This window comes from Gekko japonicus, unplaced genomic scaffold (genome assembly GCF_001447785.1).
Source record: "Gekko japonicus isolate JY-2015 unplaced genomic scaffold, Gekko_japonicus_V1.1 scaffold23, whole genome shotgun sequence".
Lineage (NCBI taxonomy): Eukaryota > Metazoa > Chordata > Lepidosauria > Squamata > Gekkonidae > Gekko > Gekko japonicus.
The window spans coordinates 3,172,406-3,184,905 of NW_015163094.1; the positions used below are offsets into that span (position 1 = coordinate 3,172,406).

At 40.3% G+C, this 12,500-nt stretch overlaps 1 protein-coding gene across 6 annotated transcripts in view; it reads right to left on the reverse strand.

Annotated features, from left to right (window-relative positions):
- Positions 1–12,500, reverse strand: part of EBF3 (early B-cell factor 3) — a 219,751-nt gene that overhangs the window by 57,938 nt on the left and 149,313 nt on the right. For 3 of the 6 annotated variants that reach the window (XM_015406551.1, XM_015406549.1, XM_015406548.1), the window contains exons 9-10: positions 12,001–12,131; positions 11,360–11,486 (exon numbers count right to left, since the gene is read on the reverse strand). In XM_015406551.1, the coding sequence (XP_015262037.1) occupies positions 11,360–11,486; positions 12,001–12,131 (258 nt within the window). Of the gene's footprint in view, positions 1–11,359; positions 11,487–12,000; positions 12,135–12,500 lie in introns of all 6 variants that reach the window. The other 3 variants (XM_015406552.1, XM_015406550.1, XM_015406547.1) reach the window with 1 other exon arrangement.

Below are 12,500 nucleotides of genomic sequence, written 5' to 3' on the forward strand. Positions count from 1 at the left end.
GTGGAATGGAGTGAAGTCCAATCAGCTTCCATATGCAAATGACCTTGAAACGCTGGCCCAATCAGAGAAGAGTGGGCTGAAGCGGCCCAGCCGTAGAAGCCCCGTCCCTGCACTCAGTCTGCAGATGGTCCTCTCCTGTCAGAGGCCCAGAGCAGACTGAGCTGAACACGCTGGCCGGGGTTGACGTGGGCAGGACTACACAAAGCAGCCAAGCAACCCAGCCAGCGTCTTCTGACTGACAGTTCAAGCCTCCAAATACTGTTGGTGTGCATTGGAACGTTGGGCCCCACTATGGCTTTATATATAAGGGACAGATATGTAAATTTTCAATAGCAGCTTTTTGCTCTTCATTATTATTTCTCAATTTAATTTGCATAAATGGAAAGCTCACGGTTATCTCAGAACCTCTGAAAATAGTTGCAACCCAACGATGGCTGTATTTTTAAAACAATCTAAAAATGGCAAGGCAACTAAAATATATTTTAATCCTTTGAAGTTTAATACACTGTCTTTCATATAGGCACCATAAAATATGTAATTTTAATAGCACAATAAAGATATAAAAAGTAACTGAGAAAAATATCTCAGTGAAAACAAACAAAAGGTCTTTTGCATGTGTTCAAATGTTACCAGTTTTTAAGTGAGCAAGTGACCCTTTTGTCCTTTTGAATGGGAGTGAGGAAGATGAATTATTATCTCCTTGCTGCTACATTTTGTCAGTTTTGGTACCACAGAGTCAATAACTTCACCTTGATGCAGAAACTCTGTGATTTATCAGTTCCTCCTTTACCCAGTGCTGCCACAACCTGGAGAAGTAGAGCCAGTCGTGATACAGAGATCAGACTTTGGTCACAGCTACTTGGGGGGAAAAAGCACTCTCTGATGATAGACAAATGTGTCTTGTTAGCAACAGCCAAAAAGCGCTTGACTTGTACTAATAACAAAAAGGCCATGTTGGTCACCATGGGTCTAAAGACGAAGCACCCTGTCACTGCCTTGGTTGGGAAATTAGCAAATAATGTTCCTTTTCTTTGATAAATGGATGACAGTTCTCTCTCACCAATCATTTTTTAACATTTTGATGCATGTCTATGATCCCGCTGGAGGAACAGAAAAGTTTACTGGCCCTCAATTTTCAGATGATGAATGGAACACTCTAAATGTGCGATTTCTGTATGAGGTATAGTTCATTTTAAGCAATTCTAGTAAATGGGTGTCACTGATTAGAACAAATAGTCTACTTGTGCAATAGCACAAATGGTATGTCTCATTCTTCTGGTCTCCTCTGAGACAGAAAAGAAAGGGGACAACAATGACCATGTTATACTTACTGGAACTGCAGTGGTTTTAAATGAGCCATTTTATGCAATCTTAAAATATTGTCACCATGATAGGTTATCAAATCTTTTTTTTTTTAATCTTCATTACCGTTGGTCTAATGAAAATGCTTTTTGGATTGAAAATACAACTGCAGGCAAGACAGTACTAAACATAATGCTTTATTCCCCATCTCATTTATAAAATATGTTTATGTTAGGTATATATTTTTTAAAAATATAAGATGGTAAAGTTAGACCATCAGTTTTAGCATTTTATTTTTTAAAGATTGCTTTGAATGACATATTTGAGGCAGCCATCCTGATAGGAAGACTAGGATGTCAGTCCTCCTGACAACTAATATTATCCCAAGGTCTGATCAATAAATAAGCAATACTGTAAGAACATAACAGTATGCTTGGAAAATGAAACAGTCAAAAAGCAAGTATTGTATATAGATTAGAATTGCTATGAATGTCAAATGTGACAATAAATATTGTTTCCTTTTTTAAGTTCCAAGAAACAAAGGTTAACCATTCACTATCTTTATTCTGTTACCAATTTTTCATGATGACAAAGTTCTGTGGTTAAGAATTAAAATTGAATATGTACAAGAAATGATCAGGTGGTTTGAATTTAACTAAGGCATTAGCATTTAGTTTAGCATTGTAAAAATAGTATGATTTGTGGGAGGCAATTAACAATCATTTGCTCTGTGGATACAAGTAATTTGTTTAAAGAGCACTGACCTATGAGACAGCTAGTTTGTGTTGGCTGTGATGGAAGGGAGCTATTGACTCTGAACATAGTGCAGCAGCCCCACTGACAGAAGCACACCGGAATTCACACAAAAGATCCTTAAAACACTTGAAGCTTGAAATCTTTTCAGAGGGTGAAGTGGGTTAAATGGTTTAAACTAGCAAACATGGATACAGATAGGCAAAATAGTTACCCACTTAAAATATTCGGAACAATAATGCATTATGAATAGATTTTTTCCCTCTCTGTGATACTGACCAAGTGTGGGTGTACAATGTAACTTTTTTTGCACAGGAGTACTCTATCAAAGGACGTGATTATTTGTTTCACACTCTGAGGCTGAATGCAAGTCTTTGTACAGAAATAATTGTTTGCATTCTCACAATTAATGAATGTATTGCAGACACGGGAATGGTATTTGTTATATTATTCAACATTCAGAGTTCTCTCTGTGTCCAGTCTCAATACTCTCGTTGTTTCAACTCAGTTTAGTGTACTGCAAATGACATGTTAAACTCCTAAGCTCCGCAATATTTTTTTTTCCTTAAGCAGAAGTTAGTCAAATTGGAAGAAAGGGGTAAGTGAACAAAATACTTGGGTGGAAGTGGTCATATATGCAAAACTGTAATGGAAGAAAATCTGTTGACAAGGTTTTCTTTAACATACCAGAAAACTGTTGTGTAACATGCATTCTAAGAAAGTGGTGGTATGCCCATACCCATATCTGCATACATGTGCAACTTTTTTAAAAGAACCACCCATAATAACTCCCCACATTTTAAAATGTGTGCTTAAAAATACTGACTGTATCATAATTCCATTTAGAAGCATACAAATCACAATTTGCTTTAATCAAATAACATTGCAATGCTTATAATCTAATTAAAAAGTAATCTCAGATATTTAATTTAAGAACCTTCAATGACTGCTAGCAAGTAAAATGATGAATCTAACCTGCAAAAACCTGCTTAATTTAAATGTGCCAAGAATTTTTTTTCCCAGGTAAGAACTATTTTAATTGTCATTAAACAAGCGAGTGATACACTACTTGACAAATATTAAAACAAGTACTACACTCAATTATTAATTTGCACTGTTCACTTTTAAATGCGGCAAATATCTCATTAATTTAATTTTAGGTGCCCACCAGTTTATATTGCATTTTACAGTCTGGAAGGCAATTTACTAACTGGCAATTACATACAGAATGATTGTTAATTCTGCTCCTAAGTGCTAGCTGCTTGAAAACTGTTATTTCTCTCTAATTTTTGACCTTCCTACAACAAGGGTGAGGTATATTGGGAATACCAAGAACTAGTAGAGAAGAGCTGGACATGTCATTTGTGACTCATTCTTTTAATTCACCGTGCTAATCAACTGAACTGCCACAATCTCCCAAGGTAATTGTATCTTTACAATAGTTGAAAGCAGCAGGCAAAAAGGCATGGATAGATGGTAATAGTCCTTCATCTCAGCTTGCTGAGAAACAGCACAGCACTCTTACTATATATGACTAATAAGGTCTAGTGTGTGTGTGTGTGTGTAAGTGTGGTTTTCTATTTTGTTTTGTTTTTAATCTATTACTTTTTATATACGTCATTTAAATGCCTCAACTTCTGTACTTTGCAAAGGCAGTTTCCATACCACACTACACCCTTGTTTCATTATTCTGCTGCCTTGTTGCCCTTTGTTCCACCTCATGCTGAGAAGGTTAAATGTTAGAGAGCCAAGCCAGACTGCAAGCATGGTGGGACACTGATGAGAAACAGATGCCCTGGGGATTCAGCCCCTCCCTCTTATGGGGCTACATAATTTTCATATTGTGAAATACAGTGAAGTTTGGCTCAGTTTTCAATGGGGAGTGTAATTTCCAATGATTATCTCATTGTCCCCATCAATTTAGGGGCAATACAAATCAGACTGAAGTTTCCAGGTCAGACAGGCTTTGACCTTACCCTTCCTTTTACTTTCTGTAGTCATATAGGCTTCCATGCTCCTTAAAAAGCATTTGAAATGTGTAGTCTTGTAACTCTTTATTTTTATGCTTCCAGTAAATTAATTGCAGCCACAGCAGTTTTAGTAACTTTGATTCACTTAAATGTCGTTCTTTAACATTTCCTATGACTCCCGGTGAAAGGGACAAAGAATAAATTGATCTTTATGAGAATGTGACTTTTAAACACTGTAAAACTATGAAAGTTTACACAGAGAGAAATGTTCAATATATTACACTTATCTATTGAATTCTTATGACTGAGACCAAATCCTTGTTAATACATACACAAATCAATGGGAATATGCACTCATACCAGCCAAAGAATCTGGATTATTACCACTGTTGCTTTTTTTTTAAAAAGCTGACGTACATAAATATAAGCACCCTTGCAGACTTGAGTAAAGCTACATATGAATTGTTACAGAATGGACTTCCAGGTACACAAGCACCCAGGCCTTGGAAGCTAATAACATATCAGCTATTTCAGTTAGACTCTGGATACACACCCGGAAGAAATCCATAAACCCTGGTCACTGAAGTGAAAGGTATATCATACCTTCAGGCATTTTCTGTTTTTCTGGGCATCTACAGAAACAATCTTCCTGTATACTACAGGTGGAAAGAAATCTGAATAAATTTTAATAATACAAATTTTGTAATTGATCTCTATGAAAATTTAGGGTAATCTACAGTTACTTTGGCATCAAGTGATCCTTGCAAAGAGCTGAGATTTTTGACTGACCTGCTAATTGCTCACAGATCTGAATTTTTAAAAGTTTGGTTACTTTTCAGCTCTTCTAATCATTGGCAAGTAAGCATTACTGCAGACACTATTGTTTCTTGTTTTGTTATAAAGCCAAGAACAGGACCCTTAGTAGGCTAAAACAGGTTGTGGCTAAAGGGTAAAGCTTTTTATTAGATTCAGCTTATCCAGTTTGCCAACCCTAAAACAACAGCTTAAGATGAGTGCCTAAAGATGGCACTTCCATGTCTACATGATCTATAGCCACAATCTAGCACAGAGGCATACTGAAACATATCGATTTCAGTTGGTAAAACACATGTAAATCACATGTAATATTTGTACAGCATGTGCCAAGTTTGTTCAGTATGGTGGAACTATGTTGGGCACTTAGGTTAAAAGGCAAGACAGAAATCTTTAAATATGTAATTATTTGAAAAGCATGTATTATCATCTTGAATATGCTCCTTTATACTCAATGAGGATACCCAAGTCTGTGATGTTTCCATCAATCATTTTCTCCACCATCTTGTATATAGAAAAGAGAAAGAGTCTGGTAGCACCTTAAAGACTAACAAAATTTGTGGTAGGGTATGAGCTTTTGTGAATCACTGCTGACTTCTTCAGATACACAGGTGATCCATCTTGTATATGTTCTCTTGTACTCACCACATATGTCATATACGCACAGAGAATTTCAAAATGACGCACATGGAGAGATCTAGCAATCTGAGAAATTTAGCAACCATATTCAGGGAACTTAAGAAGTCAAAGCTCATGTTGTCACTTCATTATGAACAATTCCCTAAAATGGTTTTGGACTCATTTCAAATGCATATTACCTGAAATGATACAATCTTCTAGGGGGTACATATAGGGCATTATGTACTGGGGTGCTTCCAACAACTAATTATATTTATTCTTTCATTACACAGCTCTACCAAAAGACTGTGCCATGTTAAAGCATATAGTTTTAACTAGGAAATAAGCCTATTACTCTGGAACAGGGGTGGCCAAACTGTGGCTCGGGAGCCACATGCAGCTCTTTCACACATATTACGCGGCTCCTGACAGAGCGGCTGTGGAAGCGAAGGGGAGGCATGCTTCGCCGATTAGTCTTCCCTTCTCAGGCCAGTGTTCCCTCCCTGGGTAGGCTTGAGGTGGGGGGGAGCAACTTTAAATGCATTCTCAAAGCCCCTCCCACCCCGCTGCCAACCAGCTTGAAGAAGGCATTTGTCTCTTTATAAATCCCTTCTCCAAGCCAAGCCAGTGAGCGTGGGGGAGGGGGGTTGGAGGATGCATTTAAAGTTAAAACTGCTTTCTTTCCTCCTATCCTCCCCCTCCTTCCTTCCTTCCCACCTTTCTTTCTATCTCTCTTTCTCCCCTCCCTCCCCATCTAAAGTTAAATGTTTTCTCTAAGCCCCGCCATACCAGCTGGCTGGTTTGGTTTGGAGAAGGCATTTGTTTCTTTAAATCCCTTCTCCAAGCCAAGCTGGCTGGGATGGGGGCATGGGGGGGTTGAAGAACACATTTAAAGTTAAAGTTGCTTTCTTTCCACCTCTCCCTCCCTCTTCCTCTCTCTCTTTTCCCCTTCTTTCCTCCCTCCCATCATCTATTTGCTCTCTTTCCACCTCTTTCTTTTCACATTTCTTTCTCTCTTTCTCCCTTCCTTCTTCTCTCTCTCTCTTCCTACCTCCCCCTCCCTCATGAATTTCCTTTCTTTGTTTCTTTCTCTCGCTCTTCCTTCCTTCCTTCTGTCCTCCCTCCCCATCTATTTGCTTTCTTTGTTTCTCTTTCCCCCTCCCTCCCCATCTATTTGCTTTCTTTCCACCTTTCTTCTTTTTCTGTCTTCCTTCCTTCCTTTCTCTTCCTTCCCTTCCTCTCCCATCTATTTGCTTTCTTTGTTTCTATCTTTCTCTCTTTCTTCCCATCTCTTTCATTCTCTCTTTCCACCTCCCTTTCTCTCTCTCTTAGACAAATAAATATCATTAGCAAACAAATAAATATAACTGGACAAATATCATTATCAATATCTGTTTTTACCCCTTTTGTTTTTATTTTTGGCAGTCTCATTTAATGTTAATAAAAAGCAAATTTGTATATTTTCCAATAAAAACATGTGTGTAATACTTATTCTTGTCTTGCGGCTCTCAAACATCTGACATTTATTCTATGTGGCTCTCACGTTAAGCAAGTTTGGCCACCTCTGCTCTGGAATAATTTTATCACAGTCGATTGATTACTCAGGATCAACTGGTAATACAATGGGAACTATGAAAACACCTTTTTAGACATATTTTCAATTTCAATGAAATACTGATTTCCCTCATCACTGCAGATTTGCAAGCACATGGCTGTTAAACATATAATTTACCTCCCCCCCCCCACACACTTTTGGATTTATTCATTGATTAGATGATCTTGTAGATGAAATTGTCAGTGAGAGTATTAGTAAATGAGTTCAGTTATATACACATTCATCTTTTCAGTCCAGTACATTTCCTGGATTTTTTGAAAATGCCAAAATGATTGGATATGAATTAGATGACAAAAATATTTTAAATTACAAAGTATCCAACTTATTTCCAAACTCTACTAGATGTTAGCATTATTTATTTCTAATTTATTTATAATTTAAATTTATAGACCAGCCTTCTCTGAGTACACAGAGCTCATGGTGGTGAACAACAGTAAAAACCATACATTAAAAACAATTCCGACAATTCAATAAATAACTAAAACAGTCTCTGATGGTGCTAAAACTTCAGTTCCAAGATTATGTCACTATCTCACAGGAGAAGTAGAGAGGGAGCAAGATGAAGGGGGGAGGGAGTGCCAGACAAGATGGTGCCTGTTGATGTCCTCAACCAAAAGCTTGGCAGAACATCTCTCCCTTGCAAGCCCTGTGGAACTGCGTTAGGTCCCGCAGACATTACTTGGCAGAGTTCCACCAGGTAGGAGCCAGGGCTGAAAAAACCCTGGCTCTGGTTGAGGACAGCCCGCATGTGCGGGGAGGGCGGGGTATAAATTGAATTAATAAATAAAATAAATAAATAAATAAGATGTCTTTTGGGCTGCGGATCACCGGTTAATTGTTCTGATCAGAGTGTAAAGCTCTTCAGGTGACATACCAGAGGAGGCAGTCCTGAAGATATGTGGGTCCGAGACTGCTCAAGGCCTTGAAGGTTAATACCAAAACTTTGAACCAGTACTCCACTGGGAATCAATGCAGCTGACACAGCACAGGTTGAATATCTGTTGCCTGTGATATTCCCATCAAGACCGCTGCATTCTGGACCAGTTGGAATTTCCAGGTCAGTGTCAAGGATAGGCCAGCGTAAAGCAAATTATAATAATCCAATCTGAAGGTGACCGTTGCATGGATAACTGTGGCTAGGTTGGAGTGAGACAGGAAGGGGGCTAGTTGCCTCACATGGTATAGTTGGAAAATATGCCAGCTTGGCAACATTCATGATCTGGGCCTCCATTGATAAGGAGGCATCCAGAACCATGTCTAAACAGTTTGTGCTGGTATTAAGGGCACACCATCAGGAAATTGGCACCCCAAACCTGAATCCCACCCACCCAGCCACAGAACCTCCATCTTGGTTGGATTTAGTCTCAACCAACTTTTTCTCAGCCATCCCACCATGGCTTCCAACCCCTCAGCCTGGTTTTTTGGGGCGGTGTCCAGACAGCTGCCCATCAACAGTTACAGCTGGGTGTCATCAGTATACTGGTGACATCCAAGCCCAAAACTCTGTACCAGCTGGGCAAGGAGGCATATATAGATGTTAAATAACATTGGAGAGATGATTGCCCCCTGAGGGACCCCACATATTAAGGAGTACCTAGTTGCCACCTTCTCCTGGACTGTGAAGAAATGATATGAGCCACTTCAAGACTACCCCCATGGAATCCTATGTTGGCACAGCAGTGGGTCAGAAGATCATGATTAATCGTGTCAAAAACTGCTATAAGATCAAGCAATAACAGCAGCGCTGACCCACCTCAATCCAGTTGTCTGCGGAGATTGTCCTTGAAGGCAACCAGAGACTTCCCTGTCCCATTGCCAGGGTGAAAATTGGACTGGAATGGATCCAGTGCCAATGTGTCATCCAGAAAGCTCTGGAGCTGCTCAGCTACTGCTCTCTCAACTACCTTACCCAGAAATGACAAATTCAAGACTGGGTGGTAATTGAAAGAATCTGTAGTATCCAGAGATAGCTTTTTCAAGAGCGATACCACCACAGCCACTTTCAATCCCTCCGGGTAGACCCCTGAATTCAGGGACAGGTCTACCAGGGGACCACGTATTCCCTACCACCCTCTTTCACCAGCCATGAAGAACACAGGTCTAAGACGCATGTGGCTGGCCAAACAGCACCCAAAATCCTGTTGTCATCAGCCCAGGAAATCCAACTGAAGTTGTCAAATACCAAATCCAAGGATGGCCAAGGGGTGTCCAGTGCACATACTGTATCAACATTTGCTGGGAGGTCGTGGTGGAGCGACAAGACTTTATCTGCAAAGAAGCTTGCAAAAGCCTCCCAGCTAATGGTTGAACTTCTAATATTTTGGGTTCTCTCAGTGAGAAAAGTTAAAGATCTAATCATCCTAAACAGTTGTGCTGGGCGAGAGCTAGCAGTTGTGATGGAGGCTGAGTAAAATTCCCTTTTTGCGGCCTTCACTGCCACCTCATAAGATTTCATAAACATCCTATAAGATGTTCTTGCAACTTTGTCATGAGCATGCCACCAAACTCACTCTAGTTGTCTGAGTTCCCACTTCATCCCCCTAAGTTCCATAGCATACCAAGGGGATGACTTTAGGTGGGAGCGGAGAGGATGTCACGGAGCGACTTCATTGATGGCTTCAGAGAGACAGGAGTTCCAGTCCTCTATCACTGCATCTAATGAGACACTGGAGGGCATCGAATCCTGCAGAGAATTCTGAAACCCAATTGGGTCCATTAGTCTCCGTTGGTAAGCATAAATTAGCTCGCTGCTTAGACGGGAGAGGGGGATGAGACACCCAACTGGGCCTTCAGGACCAAGTGATCTGACCATGGCACTTTCTCCTTTATATGCACTTAAAAATGACAACAATATATAATTGTCTGTTAATAACCTTTGCTGCCACGTTTTATGTCTGACTGGTCTTTTTTTTTGGGGGGGGTTTGTTATATTTCAATGTTATTTACAAACAAGAGAGGCAGAAATATCAGGGTATAATATTGAGCCCACTGACGTCAACAACATTTAAATATACAAAACTAAGCACAAATCATACCGCTACTGAGGTTTAGAATATGTTGAATAACTTTTCTGCATAATGACAAGGTGTTTAAAATAGCATGCTAACCTGCCGGGGGGGGGCTATGATGCAAAAATTGCATCTTGTGCAACCTTCAAGACCTTTTAGAATGTACATTTTCTGCCCCAAAATAATGAGTACAAGCAGGAATCATTTCATAGAAAAAGAGCTAGGGGAACTCATTAGCATAACTCATTAGCATATGCCACACCCCCTGACATCAGGGGCCCGGCAGTGGACCTGCAAGGCCAGCGGGAGTGCGAGGAAGCCCCGCCAAGGCCCTCCCTGGCCCCAGGCATGCAGGGGTGGGGAGAGGCGGGGAGGAAGCAACTTACCCTCCCTCTTCTCCTGCCTCCTCCTGGCTGAATGAGGGCTGGAAGCAGGGCGGCCGGAAGCAGGGGGCGGGGCTTCATCATGTGCCCCGCCCCCTGTACCTCACCCGGGGGAACTGCGTTCCCCCACGTTCTCCCCCGAAATGACCTCTGAGTACAAGCACTGTGCATAATCTGTTCTTGATGCCAGAAAGAGTACAGAGGGAACTGTCATGGGGCTCAATTGACTCCATTCCTTCATCCCCCTTACGTCCTTTTGGTGGTGGAAAAGTGCTGTCAAGTCACAGACGGTGTGTGGCAACCCCATAGGGTTTTCAAGGCAAGAAACAAAGTTGTGTGTTTTGCCATTGCCTGCCTCTGTGTAGCAACTATGGCCAACCCTGCTTAGCTTCTAAGAGCTGATAAGATTGAGCTAGCCTGGGCCCCCTCCCTTTAGGAGAACATAAATTACAGCATGTGGCTGTGCTCACTCAGGAGGACTGATAATACCCTTTAGTGTAAAAAATGAAATCTGATGCTCTGATAAGTTTATCCAAGACCATGTTGTTGGTGTGTGCATTGTGTGTACATACTGCACACATGTAAAATAAATTTTTGAAGGATTTAAATATAAATCTAATATTTCAGACTGCATACTGGATACTCATGGATGTAAACCCAGACACAAATTGTAATGTATCTTCTCACAAAATGTGAAGTTATCTGGCACTAGAATTACTTTTGTGAAGTTACAGACACATTTTGAAATTGATCCATCACTACTTAATCACTATGTAGTTGCTGACAGATTTGCCAATGTGAACATACCAGCATGAAATTCTAATCTTTTAATTCCCTGCATTATTAAGGTATGGAAGGTACAGCTTAGACACAGCAAAAAAATAGTGCTACACTTACCAGTATAGACGAACCGCCCAGGAGCACCTTTACAAAACTGTTTGGATTTATAGGAGAGAGTTACTTCAACAACTCCAGGAATGTGCCGTGGTGGGGTTTGAACTCTGATGGCGTGGGGTGTTATCAGCTATTAAAAAAATTACACAGTAAACATAATTTCAATTAAGGTTTAGTGATAGTACTCACACGTCAGTTGGATATGATTAGTAAAATGAGTCTAAATTGGACCTTCCTATCAAAATGCTCCCATCTTGCTGTCACATACAAGATTGGGTTATTGCTAGTTTTTTAAAAAAGTGAAAATACCTGCAAATGATCCTTGGTTTTAGTTTGCAGGAAAGGCCACAGGGCATCATTCATATGAAAATTGCCTCCACATGTTTCCTTAAACCTCCTTCTAGCAATTTTTTTAAAATTGCCCAATTGTAACTGGAGGCTTCCTACAGCAGGTTTCCACTAGAGGGCCATGAAGTGTCTCATGTATTTTTCCCTGTGTTCAGTCCACTGCCATATGGGAATTCATGATCTAAAAACTTTGGAATAAAATCTCATACCATGCTAATAATGTATTAACAGCTTATAAAAACCATTTTTTGGGGGGAGGGAGCTAAGCTCCCAGCCAACCAATAAGCATCGCTTACCTCACTCCAGACCAGCATTGTTCCAAATACAACTTGCAAGCCGTCAAAGAAGTTGTCTCCGATTATGATGACTGTGGCTCCACCAGTAGTCCAACCTTCACTGGGGCTGATGGCCTTTATACACGGGGTGGCTGCTTGTACAAGAAGAAAAGCAAGGCCTTAGTTTTTCTTCTTTTCTGACATCAGTTTGGTTTTTGTTGCCAGTGACAAACCATGCAAAGCACAGTAGGAAGAGAGTACATGATTCCTCCTGGAGGCGTACAAAGGGGCAATCATATATCAGCATGTTGATGTATTTAAAGCAAATTATTAAATGTTTTACAAAGCAAAGGCCAAGCAGCAGAATACTAGTGAGAAAGAAAAAAAATGGCTTGATAACAGCAAATTATGTGTCAGGGCAAATATGGCTATTACGAATGATTAAGCATCACATGCATGTGGCATGTCGATTTATCTGCTTTGCTGTACAGATCTAAGCAGAGTCAATCAAAAGGTTGTTG